Here is a 22,221-nt window from a genome sequence, read left to right on the forward strand (position 1 = left end):
CCACCCCAAAGCAATACATGTGCATATAATTTGTAAACAGCTTGGCCCAACATAAAATCATGGGCCTGTTTGGGCTCAAATTTAATCCTTGGCCTACTAACCCAATGCAAGATCCAATTTTAAAAATTAGCTTAAGAAGGGAAGGGTAAAAATCCATTCACTCAATTGGTCACTACTCACCAGTAAACAGCAAAGCTAGTTCCATGTAGAGAGTAACTTGAAGAAGGAAACAAATGGGAGAACAATGGTCTGGTCTTTTGGTCGAGTGTTGATGAAAGTTTATTCTTTAGATTTAAGTACAAAAAAATTTATTTTGTTAATATAGTGTTTAGATTTTCTATTTTTTTTAATAAAAAAATTTCGAAAGTAAATAGATTGTTCAATCTTCAAATCAGAGTAAGATGTACCTACCTGATAACTTAAAACAAGTAGTTGCAAGTCATACATTTGAGATGATGTTAATAAGTAACCATTGATAGGACTCAAACCCGAGACTTATTCATCGAGAAAGATCAACTTTAACCAATTGAACCAATTTTATGATTATTTATGAGAATCAATATTTAATAATCTCAAATTAAAAAAAAAAAAAAACTTAACATGGTTTTTAAGAATTTGAGCATACGAGGAAAAAAAAAATACTAAGAATATTTATTGAAAGAAAAATTATTCGTTTCACCATTTTTGTTTTAGTATATTTGTCTCCCATGATATGACAATATCCATGCTGAAAACAGAAATTTTATGCTTTTTTTTTTACTGGTTTTTAATTTGCATGGGATTACGGTTATAAATTTTTTTTGATTGAATTAGATTCGTTGTTAGCTGTTCAAAAGATTCTGTAACGTCTTCAAGATAATGATCCTCTCTTTTAAATGATACATGAATGTAAACAATTTTTGCATCAGGAATTAGGTTTGCTTTCTTTTTCATGTTTATATTTATAATTAACAAATATTTTTAAATTTATTTTCATCTACATTTTTTGTAGATATTTAATGAGTGCAAATGATCCCTTTTAAAAAAATAAAAACAAAAAATTTTTTTTTTGCTTTTTTATTTTCTTTTTTTATATTTACGTGATTTTTATAAATATATAATAATAAATATTTTAAAATAAATTTTTAATTAATTTAAAATAAAAATTTATAAAATTTAATAAAAAATTAATTTTTTAAATTCATACAAATATATAAAGTATTAATATAAATAGATATAATATTATATATTATCATATCCGATAAAAAATTTAAAATCACTTTTATTTTTATATTTATTTTTAAGTTACTCACATTAAAATTAAATTATATTTTTCATTAAATACACATAAAATTGACATTCCTGTTTGAAGGGAAGTAAATTTTTGTAAAATATTTTCTCATCGAACCAGCGCATGAGGAAAGTTTGCTGTCAAGAGCCTATGTTATTTAAGTGATTTATTACCAAAATGTGAACACATTTTGTCTTCCACTTAAAAAAAAAAAAAAAAAGATAATAAAGAATCTGATCCTTTAAATACGGCTATTTAATGCTCTTCCATTGTCTTAACATTACATTTGATAAATATTAGAAATAAATAAATAAATAATTCAAGATATTGAAATCTGTTCTGTCCCTTTCTTTATTGCACTTACCAACATAAGCTACACTTATTAATTGCCAAAGTTATTAAATAAGCCACCCCGTTGGTTATATACAATAAATTATGCGACCAAATTCTTTTTTATATCTTATTCCAATTTCACCCTCAAATCAAATAAAACAAGTGACATCACTAAAAAAAAGAAAACTAAATATTTTGTGTTCCTTTGGTCAAACAAGTAAAATCATATTTAATTTTTATTGAAAGCAATATGGAATTTCAAGTATCTATTTCATTTTGTAATCAAGAAAAAAGTTTTATTTAATTAAAATTTTAATCAAAATTTTATGTTTTAATTATATTAAAATAAATAATTAAAAAAACTTAGCCGCTTTACAACTAAAATCATTTAAAAAAAATAAATATTTTATGTTCTTGTGGTCCAACGGGTAAAATCATTTTTAATTTTTTATTGAAAGCAATATGTAATTGCAACATTTGCACGGGACCCACAATTTCTGCAGTGATCTGATAATCCCATCTTAATCACCCAACAAACCGCAACAGCCTAACCACTCACGTGGCCGCGTCCTATTGGTTTGTCACGTTGCGCAACATGACCCTACAACAATACCCTTCCAGCCGTCTCGAAGCCTAAATTAATTAATTAACCCAAAAGTTTCATTGAATTAATTAATTAGTAACCTGTCAGCAAATCACATGGACATCCCTTTCCAAGTAGGCCCCTAAACCAGACTGTGGCGAGCGCCACATGACGCTGTCTCTTTGTTTGCTAGTTTGATGCTCGTTGGCCAACGATAGGTTCATCCAACGGCTATTCCCGAACCAAGTGATCGTGGCACATTTTCTATTTTTTTCGGTCCACAGCTGTCTAAACCGGTCCGTTACTTTGATCATCATCATCATCATTTTTTTTTTCTCTACTTAGTTATATTTATACTCTCTCTCTCTCTCTCCCACTATTTTCTCTTACTACTTCGGCCCCCCTCGCTCCGTCTCAAAAAAAAAATAAATAAATAAAAATATAACAAAAAATGGATTGTAGAAGCGCGATTTCGGTTGCTTTGATTTGCATTGTGGTGGCCGGTGTTGGTGGTCAAGCTCCGGCAGCCTCACCCACTAAAGCCCCGCCGGCAGCGACTACACCTGCTACTGCTCCCTCTACAGTTCCCGTGGATAAACCTAAATCACCAGCCCCAACCGCTGCTCCTACCACTTCTCCACCAACTTCTTCACCTCCGGCTGCAGCTCCGGAGAAGTCCACGGCGGTTCCAGCTCCATCTAAATCTGCTCCGACTTTTTCTCCTCCGGCTGCTACGCCTGTAAGTTCTCCACCGGCTCCAGTTCCTGTGAGCTCTCCTCCAGCCAAATCGCCTCCCGTTGCCGCACCGACAACTTCTCCAGAGAGCTCGGCCTCTCCTCCGGCTCCTGTTGCGGCACCAGTTACTGCCGAAGTTCCTGCACCAGCTCCAAGCAAGAGCAAGAAGTCTAAGAAACACAATGCTCCCGCTCCTTCACCTGATTTGCTTGAACCTCCTGCTTCACCAACCGGAGCTCCTGGACCTAGCCTCGACTCTTCGTCTCCCGGCCCTGCTATTGCCGCCGATCAGGTACATTCTGCTCTCTTTTCTCACATTCCAATCTGTTTTTATTCCAACTTACATCGTATAACAATGCGCTTCCAGATCTGAACATTTTGACTAGTTAAGAGTACTTGTTTTCGTTTAAAGGCGTTTAATGGACGCGCCGCTGAGGAAGGTGGAGCTAGTCCGTTTAAACTAGTCAATTGAAGTCATACACGGCACTAAATACAATTAAATTTAATTATTAGCATTAATTAATTAATGAATATTGGTTTTGGGATTTATATTTGTCTAAATTATTGAAATTTTTGGAAATAAAAATAAATTTGCAGAGTGGAGCTGAGACAATGAAGAACATGCAGAAGATAATTGGAGGACTGGGATTGGGATGGGCTGCCATTGCTCTGATCTTCTAGAGAGAGAGATTTGGATTCGGTGTTCAAATTTTTTTTTTTAAATTCCTCTATGTCTCGCATTTGATATATTTTTATTTTACTCTATTTGTTTCCTTTTTAAAAACTACTCCGTTGCTTAGTGGTGTGGTTTTTACCACATTTGCTTTGTAATTCTTTGGGGAAAGTTTGAGAGACAGAGAAAGAGAGAGAGAGGGGGAGAGACTGTACCTTTTTCTTTTTGTAATTCCACTACTTTATTCCATTTTGTACTATTTGTTTATAGGGTATGCTTTTCTTTCTTTTCCCCTTTGGCTTTGCTATTGATTTATTCTTCTTTTTTTTAGTAAGTCACAATTTTTTTAGCTTTGTTTCCTTATTTTACGTGCTTATTATTAACGCACACAAGTGAGTTGGCTACGATTCCATGTACATTGCCCTTCTTCTCATATTTCATCTCCAAAAATCCTGCTCTTGGGTTCTTGTCACGATGTTTATTAGAAGCTTCATTTCGAATTGAAAAGCACTGGCATAATTTTTCAATGACGGTTTTTCGAACCCAACCAAATCTAAAATCCTATAGTTTCAAGGCAGATAAGGTGCGAGTGGACGTGGCGAGTGTGATATGCAAAACAGTTGATGATTGAACCATGGAAGTGTCTGATCTGCTCCATTTTTCATCCTCCTGTGAACTTCTAGTGTCACCCAATGAATATTCAGGTGCAGCCTAAATTACAACGACAGCTCGACACCAAATAATATCTACACCCACTCGTTAAAGGGAAAATAAAGCCTCCAACTGACCGACTCAACATGCATTATCTGCTTCGGGAACATCTTCTTTGTCTAGAATTCAGCCATGTTTTTCCCAAAAAAAGGGTGGTCGATCATATTAATTTTCGTTAATTGCGAGTGATTAACAATCCCAATTCCAGAAAAAAAAACCCGATTGTAATGGTTTAATTTAGATGAATGATATAAATTTAAAAGAAAAAAGATGTCAAATTCAGTTCCATTTCTAAGAAAAAATGAAAATGTAAATTTCATCTACATGAGTTATCATTCTGAAAATAAAAATTATGAATGCATTAAATCGATATGAAAAATGTAATTTTAAAATCATTAAGTAATGAAATTAAGTCCTGACAGAATACCGAAAACACCTTTGATCATGTTAAAAAAATATATCAAATTTCATGGAAACTATCCATGATACTGACCAGCCCTAAAATGATAGGCTTTGGGATTCCCCTTCGAAGTTCCATTATTGATAAGCGAAAATAATCTTTTCATGCTGCCAATTATGCAAATTGACAAAAAGAAAAACACGTTGTGACACCTGAGTTCTGAGTCACCTTCTGAGAGTTGGGACCATATAGAGATGAAGCAGAAGGCATTTTTATTTTTTCAGCTGCAAAGTCATCCATTATTTTTATGTTTGCTATAAAAAAAAAGGAACTTTTGTAACTTTCAGGAGCCGAAAGCTACCATAGACAGACCCTTATCAACCAACGGTGAAAAAAAAAAAGTTGGATTCTTTTTCTTTCAAATTTGTTCTGTAAAACTAATGCATAGCATTATCAGCAAAATAAGAGCCTTGAGTTGTCCCTTTAGTAGTAAATCCAGAGGCCTGAGTCGAGAGCAGTCCCTTTTAATAATCCTCCACACCTAGTTGTGCCCTCCTTTCCAATATTTTCCCTTCAAAAGTTTAGGACCTACCCTCTTTATTTCACAATCAATTTACTTTCAGCACTTGTCGATTCCATTATGATTTCACCCCCAACTGCTCTTTTGTCCCTTTTTTTTTTTTAAGTATTTTTTCTTTTAAATTTTTATCCTTTTTGCCATTGAATAAGAAAAAAAAGTGAGGAAAGAAAGGAAAGAAATTTTTTTTTTTCTTTTCATGTATTTGGTATGAAGAATAAAAAAAAAAAACGAGAATAAGAATAAAATTATAAATAAATTCATTAATTGAAATTGATTTTTTTGTCATATTTGAAAATTTTGAATTTGACAAAAATACATATTAATTCATTTTCTTCACTTTTCTTATTTTTTCTCCTACTAAACAAATTATATATAATAACAAATTCGCTTTTATTTATTTTAGTTGACGCTAATAAAACTTTATTTCAACAATAAAAAAAAGATTTTGAAAGTTTTTCAAGTTCAAGCCTTATCATAATTGAGTTTAATATAATTTTATGTTGTTTGGTTTTTTTTTTTTTTTTACTTTATTCATATTAACATTAGTTTATTATAATGCACACATGTATGTTATCAAACAATTAAATAGAATTATAATGTTTATTTATGGTGGTGAACCCACTTCTAACATGGATGTTTGGGCTTATAATCATGTAAAGTAGATGCCAATGGTTCCCTTACTTGATTATTTTGTTACCTTTTTCAAATATTTTTGTATAAATATAGTAGTCCTACTAAATAAAAATTGAGAAAAAAAAAAAAGAAAAAGAAACATGGCTGAAGGACCAAAAGAAGAGCATAGTTTCATAGTGGGCCATTTACAAGAGAGAAAAAGGAAGAAAAAAGAAAAAACAAAGAGAATGAAATTATAGTAGTGGCAACAGAAAAGGTTCCAATCAAGAATGTTTTCATTTTGAGGTAAGTCTCTTTGAAGCCATCTTCAAATGCTTTCTTCTTACCAATTTCCCAAGTGCCTAAAAAAAGTGATCTTATGCTTCCTGTAGCCGCAAAACATATAGTACCATTTACTTCATATGTATGTCTCTATATTATTGGGAAAAAAAAAAGATTCTAACAGAGTTTTTTCAACATGGTGATTAGATTAAAATGAGATTACGTTGTGATTAAATCATTATTGATGATCTTCAAAATAGTATAGACGTCAAAATATAAAATTGATACAATTTAAAATTTTAACAATAATAATATATGAGTTTAACAAAAAATTATTTTATATTTTCATATTAATATAAATTATAATATATAATTTTCGTATAAAATATAATACAAATATATAAATTTTAATATTTTACATGATATAAATATATAAATCATTAAATCTAATTTTAAAAGTGCGAATATGACCATTTAAGCCAAATCGAAAGGCATACCTACCTTAAATCAAATGCTAAAGTGCTAGTATAAAATGGTTTACTCATTATTATTCAACCGTAATTTAATTAGAGCTTATATTATTTCAAGTGGGTGGATAGGCTTATTTAGTTATAGGGTGAAAGTATTCAAGAACTAGTGTGGGTCAGGCTATCCTATATATCTTCGGTCCGCGTCTCAAATTTAGGTGAAACGCTGGGTCCAAAGCTAAACCCAAGAGTGGTTTTGAGGATGGACCCATTTTGAGCACATGACTCGTTTAAAACGTGAGGAGTTAATTAAATTAAAAGACTTAAAAGCAAATCGAAATGAATTGGAAATTGGACCCACGAAAAGTTGAAATGTCATATTGCGACAAACCTCCGAATTGATATGAACATGGCAAATAGTGGTAAGTTAATGGTGCTTGTGCTTATCCTTAGACATGTGCTTCTGAGTCGCCACTTCTCTTATACACGGTCATAATTCTTTTTCTCTTACTTTACCAAATTCATATCTATTGCCATCACTGTTGCAACTGTAAACTTCGAAAAACATAGCAACTTGGCAAAGCTTCATTTCCATGGATATTTCCAGTTTACAGGATTGGTATACTTTTCTTAGTTTCTTTTTTCTTTTCCAGGTTAATTGTTCAGTTATTGTTTTTGAGAACATTTAGTTATGATAAGCTGATGAAATAGAGTTGACTTGTGAAGAAAACCTGCAGTTCAGAATTTGTAGATTTTTGAAGTAATGCTAGTGTTATTTGTATGAATGCAAATTCCTAATATTGCAATTTGGAGCAACTTTGGCATTTAATCATTGTTTTAGGAATGCCATTCATAAGGTGTAATCCAGCTGAAAATTTTTGACAATGTGAAGTAATTGAACTTGGCTAGATTAGGAAAGCTCTTTTTTTTCTTAAAAAAAACTTTGACTTAGAACTTGAAAGAGTTTCCTTTTAGTTGCCGAAGAATAAGATCAACCCTACTCGATTTGGTTACTATGGGATGAGTAAGAGGGATTGGCTTTTACTCCTACATATGAAGTATAAACCCATTTTTTGATCCATTCTCTCTTTGATGAGACACGGTTTTACTTTCATTTCATATAACTATTTTCTTAATATATATATTTGGAAACCAAACTGTGTATTGTTCATGAGAGTTTCAAAAGATGTTTTTTATTCAGATCTATTGTTCTGTTTTTTAGCGCTTTACTAATGCTGAAATTCTTTGTTTTTGGTGTTAGGTATCTTGATTCTTGTAGGAGGCACGAGGTTCTTCCGAACTCCACAGTGCTATCATGGTTTTCCAAGGTCAATTTTCCAACATCCTGCAGAATATGTGTTTTGTTCTTTCTTTTTTGCTCCTTTTTTTGTGCTGGTACAAGGTTTCGTATGAATTGTTTACTATTAAATTCTGAGATTGCTTTTTGTCTGCCATTGATGAATAGTTTTTGTTATCTTTCAGGTCAAGGTTCAAAAGTCTTGTCAAGAGAAGTGTAATATTGTGGTTTCACTAAACCAGTTGACAGATGATGATATTCCACCATTGATTGATATTTTTCTAGCAATCGACTCTTCTGATATTGATGCGGTTGATATCCTCCATCATGAATCAACTTCTGTCTTGAATGAAGAATCCATACTATCTTTGATGAATGCCATCAAACTAAAGCTGCAAGTAATTGATCTTAGTAACTCATCTCTAAAGAAGGACTTTCTCTGGTGTGTAATACTTCTATCCCCTTCAATTGATTAGAACATGTTCGAATGATTTCAAGATTATGACTTATTATCTTCTGGTTCGCTTTCTATCACATATGTTTTTAGCTTCACCTCCAAACCAAGTTGCCTCATGTCCCTGCCAAAGATTTCTAAACAGTCAAAGCAATAATGCTTGTGGATCTCTGGAAAATCGTTTTCTAATTGAATGATAGATAGAAGCCAATTTCTTAAAATAAATGTAGTACTTAGAGACTCAGGTTTGCTGCTGAACAAGATGTTAACTTATCTTAAAGAAAATCAATTCGTCATTCACCGATTAAAAGATCACACATGAATCATGACGGGGCTTATAGTTCTGTTTTTGATATTCGGATTCTAGGCATAATTTTAGCGGGAGAGTTAATCGAGACTTAGATGTATCTATACGATTAAAAAGGCTTTAGAATCTTGAAAGTGTTTGATTAGATTCTATTGCTAATTTGAAGAATAATATAGCAGTTACGAGAGACTTTTTAATGCTTACATTTATGAAGTTGTAAAAATGGATAGCAGCAGTCAACATAGCAAGAAAAAAGGGAAAATAAAGGGCAATTGTTGTATTACTAAAATCCAATCTTGCACATATTATATTAGAGATTCACTAAAAAGTCCCCCATTTGATAGAATTCGACATGTTTTAGCAAATCTCCTTCTGTTATATTTGTGAAACTTGATTATAAAAAATCACTAGAATTCCATTACAACGATGTGTTAGCCATTATCTTATAACCCTTAAGATTGCATAATGTGTCTGATGATTATCCTGTGGAATTTTGTACTTCCCTTGTCTGTTTATTATGCACATTGTAGCAAATTGGTGTTTGTTGATTAAATGTTGTCATATTCTTGTTGCGCTAAATTTTTACTGTCACCAACCAATGCTGGTTAATAAAGGATGTTCTTGAGTGCTTTGAGATATTTACCATTTGGACAATTTTTAAACTATTATTTTTTGCGTTATACCCAGGGATCTCTTCCATGTTGGCTTGCCTTGCCATGTTTTAAAATTGAGGACAACCCATATCCAAAAACTCAACATGGTTGGAAGGTTTATGCAATTGCACACCCTAAATTTGGATTTTTGCACTTCACTCACTACTTTGCAAAAGGACTGCTTTTCTTGCATGCCAAATTTGATGTGTCTATCAATGTGTGAGACAAGAGTTGCTAATCTCTGGACGACAACAGCAGTTCTAGCAAAACTTCCTTCTTTGTTAGAATTACGGTTCCAAAACTGTTTGTGTTGCAAGGATACTGGGCCATGCCATTTGTCATCTAGTGAGAAAGAAAAGCTTGAGAACAAGAAGCCTCTTTCAAATATGGTAAATATCTTTTCATACAGTGAGGAACTCTCTGTTATTGGTGGGTGTGATACGTTGCAAACTTCTACTGATGAGACAATAGGCTTCGTTTCCCTCCAGGAATCGTTAATGGTACCTGAAGTTCAGAAGGCAACTGATGATTCATCAGAAGTTGATGAAGTCAAACTTCCAGGTGACCTTCAAAACCCATTGGAAACATCATCCAGCCTGCTTCCTAATTTGTGTACAGGGTCGAAACTGCAAAATAAGGTAAGAAGACAATATGCTTGTAGGATTGGTGTGAGTAGAAAAGTTAAGATTTTTTTGTAATTGTAGTTTGCCACTTTGCCTAATAGGTTTCTTTTGGCTAATTGCAGATTCAAGACAATGACAAGCATCCTTCTTTAGACGCACAGAAGAAGGCTTCGATGAATGCTTCTGGTACATTGAATAAAGATATTTGGCATCATCCTTCACCTATATGCTTTGAGAGACATTATAGGGAGTACATGGTTGCTTCCTTGCCTCATTTAGAAGTATTAGATAATCTGCCTATCACAAAGATGGAGAGGGAAACTTCGAAGACTATCTTTTCAGAATACTATGAGTACTTGCCATATAAACAAAATCACAAAAAAAGTGTTGTTAACATTTTGCAGAAGCGCGAAATGGGAACAAGTGGTATTTACTGCAGAAACTCTTCAAAGATAAAGCAGACATATTGTTATGGAAAGAGTCAATGCTTCTTCTCGAGGTCTCTTACTGCTGCTAAATTTGGGTCTTCAATGTGGCCCTTCTTACATCCAGTGTCCAGCTTTAGCCATAAATCTAAAGAAGAAAATAAGAGGGTTCGTCCAAGGCAATTTGAGTACCATCCTTCCAGCGCCAGCCTTATGGCTTTTGGAACTTTAGATGGTGAGATAGTTGTTATCAATCATGAGACAGGGAATATTGTCGGCTATAATTCATCTATAGGAATGATGAATAGTGTTATGGGACTCTGTTGGCTCAAGAAATATCCATCCAAGGTATGGATTCAGTGAAATGCATTTTATTTTCTGATTACATTTTTTTTATCTGCAGTTTTTAATTACACAAGTGGCCTGTTTTTTCAATCTGGATTAAATTTGTTTCAAAGAAGCATTTGATGTTGTACAGTAAAATAATGTCAAATCACTACACATAAATGATAGTATGATAAACACAATAACTGGCTTCAGGTTTGTGTTAGAATGTTTCATGGAGTTGTCTATGAAAACAGAGAGATTTTGAAGCTCTTTCTTCTCGTTGTTTAGGTTCATTTTCCCTTGGAATTGGTGTACTACATGCTAACTTACGAATTTTCCAAGCAACAGTGGGAAGCTTTCACATTTCATATTGTGAAATGGGATAAATTAAGTAGCAGTTAATCTCTTGATCATATATTTGATTCAAGTAATAGCCATGAGCAATAGACAGGATGCCTAGTTATATATTAAGCTACTCTATTTTGCTTATTGTAACTTTGGCTATCATTGATGGTTCTTTCTGTGTTAAACAATCAGCTTGTTGCTGGATCTGACAATGGTTGCTTGAAGTTGTTTGATGTTAATCATATGCCGGCCAAATTAGAAGACACCTGTTGTGGTTCAGATGCAATTAATTATGAAGATTTTGAACAATTAACTTCTATTCATGTGAACTCAACAGATGACCAATTCCTTGCCAGTGGTTACTCAAAAGGCGTTGCTTTATATGACATTAGCACTGGAAGACGTTTGCAAGTGTTCACTAATATGCATCAAGAACCTATTAATGTTGCTAAGTTTGCTCATCACAGTCCATTTATGTTTGCTACATCCTCATTTGACAAAGATGTCAAGATGTGGGATTTGAGGGAGAGACCAGAGAGGCCTTGCTATACTGCTTCAAGCTCTAGAGGAAATGTTATGGTTTGCTTTTCTCCTGATGATCTCTATGTCCTCGTGTCAGCCATTGATAATGAGGTACATAGATCCATCTTGTCGCTTTATACTATAGATCACACCTATTTGCGAGAATTTATAATATTTTCTGTGAAGATGGGCTTTATGGTGTTTGCAAAGGATTAATGGACAAAGTATGCTTGTCCAGCATGTTCTTTCGTGGTGTTCAGTATTTTATTGTTAATGTCTTCACCAGCTTTATTTGGATTCTCCTTTTGATGAAAGTAATTATGTGAACTTGCTTCTCGTTTTAATGGGTTCAAATGAAACTCTTATGGTATCATTCAGGTTAAGCAACTTTTGGCAGTAGATGGGAGGCTCCATATGAATTTCAACATAGCTTCAACGGGAAGTGCTCATAACTATACTCGCTCCTATTATATGAATGGAAGGGACTATATTATCAGTGGCAGTTGTGATGAACATGTTGTTCGCATATGCTGTGCTCAAGATGGAAGACGACTTAGGGACGTCTATATTGAGGTACATTGTCAAATTTCATAGGCATATAATTTAAAGCTAATTGGCAATAGGCGGAGAGGGCTCTCTAGTTAAGGACTCAAAATACCCCAAACTTAAAAAACATAGATAATTTTTATGATATTTCACATCTTTAGGTTTTGGACCTATAAGGAATTATAGTTTTGTGGTATTTCTTGTTCATTTGTAGGGTATGGAGTCAGGAAACTCTGTTTTTGTGCAGTCCCTAAGGGGTGATCCTTTCAGGGTAAGTTTTTCTGTCTTTCCTTACCCTTTTTTTTTTTTTTTTTTTATCTCGTTTTTCAACAGATACGACAGATTGCTGCTTCTTTCTCAACCAGCTCTCTACTTTAAAAGCTAATTTTAATCATGTTTGATGTATGAGAAATTGAGAGTTCAATCTTTTGAAGATTTTGCATGAGTCAACTGCGTTTCTGAAAGTTTAGAATACATATAATACAAGAAAGTGAGAAATACAATGGACAGTAATCCAAAGTTGAATTAGTGAGTCGAAACTTTGCATGTATTTTGGATATCATGTATGCATTTGAAGCACTTCCTGATGTTATAAATTGTTCCTGATGACATAATTTAACCTGTTTGTTTTTTCTCTGTTTTCGGAAGCAGCATTTTAACTTCAGTGTCTTGACATCCTCTATGCGGCCAGTGCCAAAGCAGGAGATCATTAAGGTATAGTTTTTGTATGACTTTACCACACTAAAATTCATTAGGGCCAGGTTTGCTAATCATTGTGCTCTTCTGTAGGTCAATTTGCTTGCCTCTAGTCACTGTGATGATGAATCTTCTCACGATCAAGATATTCATCCTTCCTGTGGTCTTGGAGGCTGATCTTCTGATCTGCATTAAGTTGTCCATGTATATGATTATCAGTCCACAACCTAAAGAAAATGAACATTATCATGTAATATAATCTAAACTTGTCTATGCAGAAAGTTTTGACCCTTTGTATTTTAAATCTATGATTTATAGCAAGTACTGTCTGAATATTCATCACTGTATAGTTTTATCCGACTTCCGAGTTCCAAGTCCAATTGAAAAGCAATCAACACAAACCGTTATTCAAAGCACATCTGATTTGCCACATTGAAGTTAAAATTTGGCTTCGTGGAGAAAACTGAAGTTCAAACCCCACCCTGTATATATCCTCATCACTTGAGAACTAAACTCTAGTACTGGTTAAAACTCTGAGTTTTTAACATTAATCTAGCTTCATTTCAAAATTTTCGTATTGTATATGCTAGCTGTGCCCGAAGATAAACGTGGGACTGGTTGGAAATTGGAATTGGACACTCAGAGCAGACTGATCGAAGGTATGATAATAATGTGAAGGGTAATATAGCATCTCCTTAACGAGCAAACAATGATGCTTGGAGATATATTAATCAAGGTGGTTTTCATTAATTATTACTGAGATTCTGACATCCAGCTGGTTAGATGGTAGATATTCATCTGAGGTCATAACCTGGAATAACTCTCCATGGTTTTATATCCTCTCCCGAGTTAAAGTCATACACTTGTTGACGCAGGCTTTCATCATTGGGCACTGAGGTGATAAACCATTGGCCAACCTAACTTTCTGTTTCTTCTTTATCACGTGTCAAACTCCAACATTAATCAGAGGAAACGAGGAAAACGTACTAAGTTAGACAGGATTAGAGACAGCCTGTTGTTTTCCACTATGATAATTACTTTTTTTTTTTTTAGGTCTTTCATATGTCTCTGTAGGTTTCATTTTGTTCATTTTATTCATTTGAAAGGATTTTTTCAGAAATTTCCTGCAAAGTGGGCCAATTGATCGAATCGAACAGCCTGGACTCCTCGAAGAACATATTACTCTTGATGGGATATTAATTGACTTGGCCGAGAAACTCTTTGAGTGGGTTTAATGCATGGTTGGGAAACAATCGATGTACGCTAAATTACTCATGGTTACAATTGTCTGTTAATGAAACCCAACAAATAATAATTCAACGCATATTAATTCTTATGTCAAAATTTTTTAATCAAATACAAATGTCAACAATCTTATTGATTACTATTAAGTTGTTACTTCAATGATATTCAAATTTATCTTAAAAATTAAGAGTTTCGAATTTGAAATATATCAAAAAAAACATTTTTTTATTTGAAAATTACAAAAACAGGTTGGGGCAAGTGAATATCTTAAATAAAAAAAACAGGGATTTGGTATATATATCCGTTTGGGTTGAATCCTAGAAGCTACAGTGACCAGAATATAAATTATCCATCAAATTAGGAATTTTAGGTTTTTTTTAAAAGAAAAATCATTAATAATATAAGAAACGATCCTTCCAAGCCTCTACAGGTGGGTAAGTATCCAAGTTAATCAACCTGGCTTTTGGGTTAAATAATTTTCTAAAAATTCGAAAAATGCGTTGTTATATTAATTGAGTTTTAATTTTTTTTTTTTAACGATTCAAGAATCGAGTTGAAATGATTTAAGTTTTATCATTTTTTGGATTGAATTTCATTTTTAGCAAATGCAATTGGGAATCTGTAAAGAAAGTAGTAGTTAACCAGCTGGTAAGGCTTTGTTTCTAGGACGATATTAAACCTGGCTGGACGACAACACAAATCTTGAACTTTTTCCTCAGCTGATGGCCGCTGGTCCCTCACAAAAAAGACCACCCTTACAGCCTGTACCAAAGCTGTATGCGCATTCCCTTTTTTTTTTTTTTCTTTAATTTGTTCTTTTCCATCACTCAAATGATGAGCTTAAACTTAACAATTTATGTCATTATGTCATATAATATATTATATTTGTATCATATTTTATATAAAAATTAAATATTATAATTTATATTAATATAAAAATATTAAATATAATTTTATATTTTTATTAAATTTATTTATAATTTTTTAAAAAATTTAAATTATATTATTTTTTTATTTTTTATTTGTATTATTTTCGTATCATGTTATGTTATTATATCGTATTTCAAATTGTTTGATCTAATCTCCTTATAAATACCTTTGCCAGGACCAAGGCCACCTGCACTCGCTCGACCTTTAGCTACCCCTCCTCGACCGAGAGCAAGCCACATTCATATCAGTCTTTTAGTTTTCTCTATACCTTGCACTTGCTACCATCCCTCACACAAAAAGAAAAATGAAGTTATTATTTGCAACATTGTTGTTTGTTTCCCTGGTTTTCAGCTCATCATTTGTCCAACTCTCCTTTGCCACACCTGCCGCCCCTCCTTCTCCTTCTCCTGCTTCAGCTCCAAGTAATGTTCTTTACTAGTCTTTTACCATGCATGCATTTGAGATTATTGCTACATAAACTAAATACTAGTACAAAATGATAATTCATCTTTTTTGGTGGTTCTAATGAAATGAATTGGTTTTGTGTGAGAAAATCAATTAGGTTTCTGTGATAGCAAGTGCGGGGAGAGGTGTTTCAAAGCAGGACTGAAAGACCGGTGCATGAAGTATTGTGGGATATGCTGCCGAGAATGTAAATGTGTTCCTTCAGGGACCTATGGCAACAAGTCGGAGTGCCCTTGCTATCGAGACAAGTTGAACTCCAAGCACCAGCCCAAGTGCCCTTAAGACTTCAGAGTTGATCAAATCATGCACCTTCATCAGCTGTGTCTTATTACTATATCTTATATAATTCTTTTGCCAGTATCACTTCAGTTTAATTATGTGTTGATTTTGCCACTTTCGTCTGTCTTCAGATCAGTTCTCTGAATCTGATCCACCCATTTCTTTGGGAATTAAAGCAATATATTAGTAGTTATCATCCATTAATTATATATAGATTTTATATAATTAATTCCTTCAAATCAATGTGACTTGGCTAATTATGTGAATTAAACAATATTATAGTATATATGCATGAAACAAAATGTCTATTTTTTTTAAGATCTGTTTGATTATTATTTTTGTTATTTTTTTTTCTAATCTAAAAATTAAAAAATGTAAATAAAAAACAAAAAAAAATATTTTGAAGAATAAAAAGTTGTTAATCTTATTTTAAATTCAATACAATAATTTTTTTTTTATTAACGCTAGATTTTGATGATGTAAAACATATATAAATAACATATAAGTAAGAATAAAATCTTAAATGTAGATATCAGCTCAATGTGAGAAATTAAGAAAATGCAATAATAAATAGATTTAAAAAAATTAGCTCTAGATAAAATTTAAGGATATTACTTTTCGAATAAAAAAAAAAGCAAAAGAATGAAAGAAATTAAGTAGGACGAAATGTTCCGACACGTGCTTTTTGATTAGAGGGGTACAATCATGTCTGAGCAAGCTCTAGCTTTTGTTAAGATGTAAGGTGTCTGAAATTATGTATAATTCTACCTTTTGTTAGTTTGTAATTAACAGCTAAAGAGAAATCTTTGCTGTCACAAGGACGCAATGTTCTTTCAATAATTAAACTTTTGGTTTTTTTTTTTAGAAAATAGTCTACTAAATGAAAAAGCCTATAGGATGGCTTTTGCCTCTTTTGCTTTGCTTGCAGGAATTGAATCAAAAAGCAGTACGTAAGATAATGAATCCTAGATTGAATGTTGTTTGCTTAGCTAGTAACACTATAAGGGTTTAAATTTTTAGTGATATTTTTTTAATATTTACCGATATTTATAAATATCATTAAAAGATTTACGACGTTTACGAAAATTGTTACTTAAAGTGTCGATTATACACGTGTCTCAAAAAATAGTGGCATTTAAAAAAAACACTACCATTTTAACGGTGTTTTCATCTTTGAAATGCCGCTAAATTAGTTACGTTTTTACAAGAAAAACAACATTGCTTTGGTGATGTTTATAACTGAAAATATTGCTACTTTGGATGCTTTTGTATCTGAAAACGTCTCCATATTAATAGCGTTTGTATTTTTGAGACACCGTTAATTTAGTGACATTTTTATGAAAAAAATATTATTGCTTTGATGGTATTTGTAATTGAAAATATTGCTACTTTACAGGCGTTTATATCTGAAAATGCCTATATATTAGTGACGTTTGTATCTTTGAGACGCCGTTAATTTAATGGTATTTTTATGAGAAAAACGTCGTTGCTTTGGTGGCGTTTGTAATTGAAAACGCCGTTACTTTAGAGATGCTAGTATTTGAAAACGCCTTCATATTAGCGACATTTGTATCTTTGAGACGCTGCTAATTTAGTAACGTTTTTATGAGAAAAGTGTCGTTGCTTTGGTGGCGTTTGTATAAAAAATGTCACTTACTAGCGGCGTTTGTTGGTAAGAGCATCGTTACTTTTAGTGACTTTTGACGATACAAACCCCATTAAATTATTCATTTAGTGACATTATTGAACGCAAATGTCGTCATTATGTAAATTTTTTTTTAATTTTTGTTAATAAATTTTAATTTCATTAAAGAGCTTAAATTCAGAAACTGAAATTAATATAAACTTAATTCGCATTTATGTATGCATTTAATTAATACAAAGTTTAATAATTAGTATAATAACATTCAAATATTTTTAATACATTAAGAAAATAAAAATTAAAATGTATGAAATTGATGACTGCATACATTTTGCTGGCTGCTAATTGATAAAAAAAATTTCCACCTTGGTCACTAGCGTGCTCAAAAACCTACTGAATAATATCAGATAACTTTTAACACTTCATTGTAAGCTTTTTTTATATTTAAAAATTTAAATATTTACTAAATATAATACTCGAGTTAGTGGAGCACCAAGATTATTTTCAAAAAATTATTGTTGTACAAAATTTATAAGATGATCAAATTGATCATGCAACTGCTGAAATTTTGCACGCTCTTACTCCATTCTAACACGTTTTTTCTCAATTTTGGCACGCTCCTGTTCTTTTCTTGTTTCCATTTGCTGAAAATATTATTGCATAGTTTGCAACTCCCCTCTCAATATTGAAATGTCTCGCGAAGACTGACTTGCTGAGAATGTAAATTATTGTGAGCTATGTCCATAATAGGCAGACAGTGTTGGACTCAATCCAAGGCCTTGGACCCGTCCATGCTTTTCTTTTTCAGCAACTTCTATAAATATCTGATTTTTTATTTTTTGCATATTGAGAGAACCATCATATGCTACTTCAATCTCAACAGTCATTTTCTTTTTCGCTTTTTTTCGTGAATTTATCATATACAATTATCAAGTTTAATGATTAATTAATAATATGTTAAAAAGAGTAAATATTTACTTTCTGTTAAAATAGATAATACAAATTATCACAATTTCTTATGTTTCGACATTCATGTAAGATCTATCTTTTTTTATGTGTTATGCAAAAAAGTTTCACACATCCAATTATACCGCCCATTTTATTCTCTTATACAAAAAATATATTATTTGATAGGATACATATCAACTATAGTTTATTCATGCATATCAAGTCGGTTAATCAAGTATTAACATTTCAAATAATTTTAATCTAATGTATTTATATTTTGATCCCGTAACAACACAATAGTCTCAAACATACGTAAACAATAAAAGCATTTTAGGCTTTCACACATATCAATCATGGAAACCAAATTCAATTATTTTCTCCCAGTTTAATATCAAGGATTGAAGCCATTCAATACGTTGAAAGCCATTCAAAAGTTTAATTTGTATATTTGCCTTTTATATGCAAAAATAGTCACAAATAGACATCAACGACAACCTTTTCTCCCATATCAACTGCAGAAACCAAGTTCAGTCAATCAGACAAGTTTAATATCAAGTATTGAAGTTATCCAAACTGTTAAAATACAACAATAATAATAAATTTGTATTTTTACCTAAATATACGTAAACAATAACTTTTTCATACATATCATTCATGTCAACTAAGTTCAAAACTTTTGATAAGTTATATATCATGTATTGAAATTATCAAAACTATTAAAATAGAACAATAACTATTAATTTGCATATTTACCTTTTAACGACAGAATAAGTTCATTCATTGGAATAAGTTTATTATCATAAACTTACTATTTCTTTTTGCTTTCTAGCAAAACTTTTTGATCCACTTGTGTAGGAATATTTCGTTTGCTTTTTGCTACCAATCCCAATCTGTTCTCTTTTCTATCATAAAAAATAATTACGTATATGATAGAAATACAAATATTACCAACTTAAACCATAAAACACTTTCATCATTTCATTATACTATACAAAGTTATAAAATAGTACCTCTCATTTTCTTGAGAATCAAAATCTAACTAATTGTTCATATTACCACCTAATCACATTACGCGATAAATTTTTCATCATCGCATCTACAGAAGTATTTCGATCGAAATACCTATTCTTCAAACTATGCTTATAATCTTTCCATTTATTTCCCAATGACTTAAGCACAAATGAAGTTGGTATTTCAAGTACAAATCTTGACTGTAATAATACAATAAGAAAAGTTTGAATAAGTAAACAAAATGTAAAATAAAAATTTTTTTATTTCTAATTAATTATATTAATACCTCAATAAAGTTTAAAGCATAGGCCTTAACTTCTTTTGAAACTTTATGCCATGTTTCATAATGAATAGGCAATTTCATTTCATTATGGGCCAGCATGCCTAGAAATCCAGCCAACAATTGAGCCTCTTCACCAATTGGTTGCCTATCAGAGTTTGCAGATACTACAATACGCTTGTTAGAAGGTAGTGCAAACAATTCCTTCAAAGTTTTTCGGCCTCTGGTCCTTCGTTGACCATTGTTATCAACTACAACAAATAAAAAATAAATTTGTAAAATCATAATACTTTTATCATTATACTTGAATTCTAAAATTGGAGTATATCATATCTGCAATCAAATTTAAAGCATGATCAATTGATGGGGTACTATCTAAACCTGGACCTCCCATATTGTCAGATCTAATATCAGTTGAAAGGTTAGGAGTGATGGAGTTAGATCCGACAGTACATTCATTTTCTTTTAAATGATTCAGTCCATAACCAATATTTACAGGTATCGCAGACGATTCTGAACTAATATCTCTGATATGTTTTCCTTTCAACATACTCTTCTACGTTATAGCTTACCTACATAATAAAAGCGAATATAGAAAAGATATTAGTTTAGAACATATATAAAGCCATTGAGAAGTTAAGAAATCAAAACTTACGATATATAAAGAACATATCGATTTAATTAAATCAAAAGATAATGTGTGATTTAGAATACAATAATTATACAATAGCAAATGTAACATTAATTACATATAATCATTTATTACATTATGTCTTAAACATTCGAATTACAAATTATAGATGCACCATTTCATGGTTCATAAATGTCTTCAGTAACATCTTCATGGACCCACTAATCGTAGGTACTAGAGATATTTTCATCCAAGTTTTGTTCAGCAAAAAGATAACATTCAGTTTCATGTTCAACATCATCTCTGGTATCTAACCCCATATCAAATAAGTCTCTAGGTGTGTTTCAAAAAATAACAAACTAACCCAATTCTTTGAGATCTTCAGAGTAAAATACTTGTTTGACTTGAGATGAAAAAACATAAGGTTCATCGATGAGTTGTTGTCCAATGTGAAATAATCGAGAAAAATTCACAAGTGTAAATCCATACTGATATTTCTTAATACCCCTCGCATTATTCACATCATCCTAATCATACCGAAATAAGATAACTTTCCACTTGCCATAGTAATCCAACTCAATGATGTCATTAATCATGCCATAATAGTCAATATTTCCCTCTAAAGGGTTTGTGTCACTAGCAAACCATATATAAAGCCATTGAAAAGTTAAGAAATCAAAACTTACGATATATAAAGAACATATCGATTTAATTAAATCAAAAGATAATGTGTGATTTAGAATACAATAATTATACAATAGCGAATGTGACATTAATTACATATAATCATTTATTACATTATGTCTTAAACACTCGAATTACAAATTATAGATGCACCATTTTATGGTTCATAAATGTCTTCAGTAACATCTTCATGGACCCACTGAGCGTAGGTACTAGAGATATTTTCATCCAAGTTTTGTTCAGCAAAAAGATAATATTTAGTTTCATGTTCAACATCATCTTTGGTATCTAACCCCACATCAAATAAGTCTCTAGGTGTGTTTCAAAAAATAACAAACTAACCCAATTCTTTGGGATCTTCAAAGTAAAATACTTGTTTGACTTGAGATGAAAAAAAAATAAGGTTCATCGATGAGTTGTTGTCCAGTGTGAAATAATCGAAAAAAATTCACAAGTATAAATTTATACTGATATTTCTTAATACCCCTCGCATTATTCACATCATCCTAATCATACCGAAATAAGATAACTTTCCACTTGCTATAGTAATCCAACTTAATGATGTCATTAATCATGCCATAATAGTCAATATTTCCCTCTAAAGGGTTTGTGTCACTAGCAAACCATATATAAAGCCATTGAGAAGTTAAGAAATCAAAACTTACGATATATAAAGAACATATCGATTTAATTAAATTAAAAGATAATACGTGATTTAGAATATAATAATTATACAATAGCGAATGTGACATTAATTACATACAATCATTTATTACATTATGTCTTAAACACTCGAATTACAAATTATAGATGCACCATTTTATGGTTCATAAATGTCTTCAGTAACATCTTCATGGACCCATTGAGCGTAGGTACTAGAGATATTTTCATCCAAGTTTTGTTCAGCAAAAAGATAACATTCAGTTTCATGTTCAATATCATCTCTGGTATCTAACCCCATATCAAATAAGTCTCTAGGTGTGTTTCAAAAAATAACAAACTAACCCAATTCTTTGGGATCTTCAGAGTAAAATACTTGTTTGACTTGAGATGAAAAAACATAAGGTTCATCGATGAGTTGTTATCCAGTGTGAAATAATCGAGAAAAATTCACAAGTGTAAATCCATACTGATATTTCTTAATACCCCTCGCATTATTCACATCATCCTAATCATACTGAAATAAGATAACTTTTCACTTGCCATAGTAATCCAACTCAATGATGTCATTAATCATGTCATAATAGTCAATATTTCCCTTTAAA

General features: G+C 31.8%; 3 protein-coding genes across 6 annotated transcripts; all 3 read left to right on the forward strand.

Annotated features, from left to right (window-relative positions):
- Positions 1-2,481: 2,481 nt before the first annotated feature.
- Positions 2,482-3,886, forward strand: LOC111292530 (uncharacterized). Its single transcript, XM_022884957.2, has 2 exons — positions 2,482-3,213; positions 3,519-3,886. Exons 1-2 carry the CDS (start codon positions 2,638-2,640, stop codon positions 3,600-3,602), a joined length of 660 nt encoding a protein of 219 aa, XP_022740692.2. The 5' UTR covers positions 2,482-2,637; the 3' UTR covers positions 3,603-3,886.
- Positions 3,887-7,046: 3,160 nt separating this feature from the next.
- LOC111292537 (protein DWD HYPERSENSITIVE TO UV-B 1-like) lies at positions 7,047-13,180 on the forward strand. Of its 4 annotated transcripts, XM_022884966.2 has the most exons (11): positions 7,056-7,265; positions 7,908-7,974; positions 8,129-8,385; positions 9,392-9,746; positions 9,846-9,995; positions 10,103-10,753; positions 11,270-11,710; positions 11,978-12,172; positions 12,360-12,416; positions 12,797-12,859; positions 12,935-13,180. In XM_022884966.2, the coding sequence occupies exons 1-11, from the start codon at positions 7,240-7,242 to the stop codon at positions 13,016-13,018; spliced, it is 2,346 nt and encodes a 781-aa protein (XP_022740701.2). In that variant the 5' UTR covers positions 7,056-7,239; the 3' UTR covers positions 13,019-13,180. The 4 variants fall into 4 exon arrangements, with proteins under 4 accessions (XP_022740698.2, XP_022740700.2, XP_022740701.2 ...); XM_022884963.2 differs by having other exon boundaries at positions 7,047-7,265; positions 9,392-9,995; XM_089766525.1 differs by lacking the exon at positions 12,360-12,416 and having other exon boundaries at positions 7,112-7,265.
- Positions 13,181-15,195: 2,015 nt separating this feature from the next.
- LOC111292830 (snakin-1-like) lies at positions 15,196-15,985 on the forward strand. The gene is made up of 2 exons (XM_022885429.2): positions 15,196-15,438; positions 15,579-15,985. The coding sequence occupies exons 1-2, from the start codon at positions 15,321-15,323 to the stop codon at positions 15,761-15,763; spliced, it is 303 nt and encodes a 100-aa protein (XP_022741164.2). The 5' UTR covers positions 15,196-15,320; the 3' UTR covers positions 15,764-15,985.
- The last annotated feature ends 6,236 nt before the right edge of the window (positions 15,986-22,221 follow it).

Source organism: Durio zibethinus, chromosome 10, assembly GCF_047325235.1.
Source record: "Durio zibethinus cultivar Kanyao isolate XHJ-2024 chromosome 10, ASM4732523v1, whole genome shotgun sequence".
In the NCBI taxonomy this organism is placed as follows: domain Eukaryota; kingdom Viridiplantae; phylum Streptophyta; class Magnoliopsida; order Malvales; family Malvaceae; genus Durio; species Durio zibethinus.

What these genes read in the sequence shown, in the direction of transcription:
- LOC111292530 (XM_022884957.2), top strand. Translation starts at nt 2,638, where the DNA reads ATGGATTGTAGAAGCGCGATTTCGGTTGCTTTGATTTGCATTGTGGTG. An exon ending in CTGCTATTGCCGCCGATCAG is followed by an intron (nt 3,214 to 3,518) that starts GTACATTCTGCT and finishes ATAAATTTGCAG; the next exon opens with AGTGGAGCTGAGACAATGAA.
- LOC111292830 (XM_022885429.2), top strand. Translation starts at nt 15,321, where the DNA reads ATGAAGTTATTATTTGCAACATTGTTGTTTGTTTCCCTGGTTTTCAGC. An exon ending in TTCTCCTGCTTCAGCTCCAA is followed by an intron (nt 15,439 to 15,578) that starts GTAATGTTCTTT and finishes AAAATCAATTAG; the next exon opens with GTTTCTGTGATAGCAAGTGC.
- LOC111292537 (XM_022884963.2), top strand. Translation starts at nt 7,240, where the DNA reads ATGGATATTTCCAGTTTACAGGATTG. An exon ending in TGCTATCATGGTTTTCCAAG is followed by an intron (nt 7,975 to 8,128) that starts GTCAATTTTCCA and finishes GTTATCTTTCAG; the next exon opens with GTCAAGGTTCAAAAGTCTTG. An exon ending in GGTCGAAACTGCAAAATAAG is followed by an intron (nt 9,996 to 10,102) that starts GTAAGAAGACAA and finishes GGCTAATTGCAG; the next exon opens with ATTCAAGACAATGACAAGCA.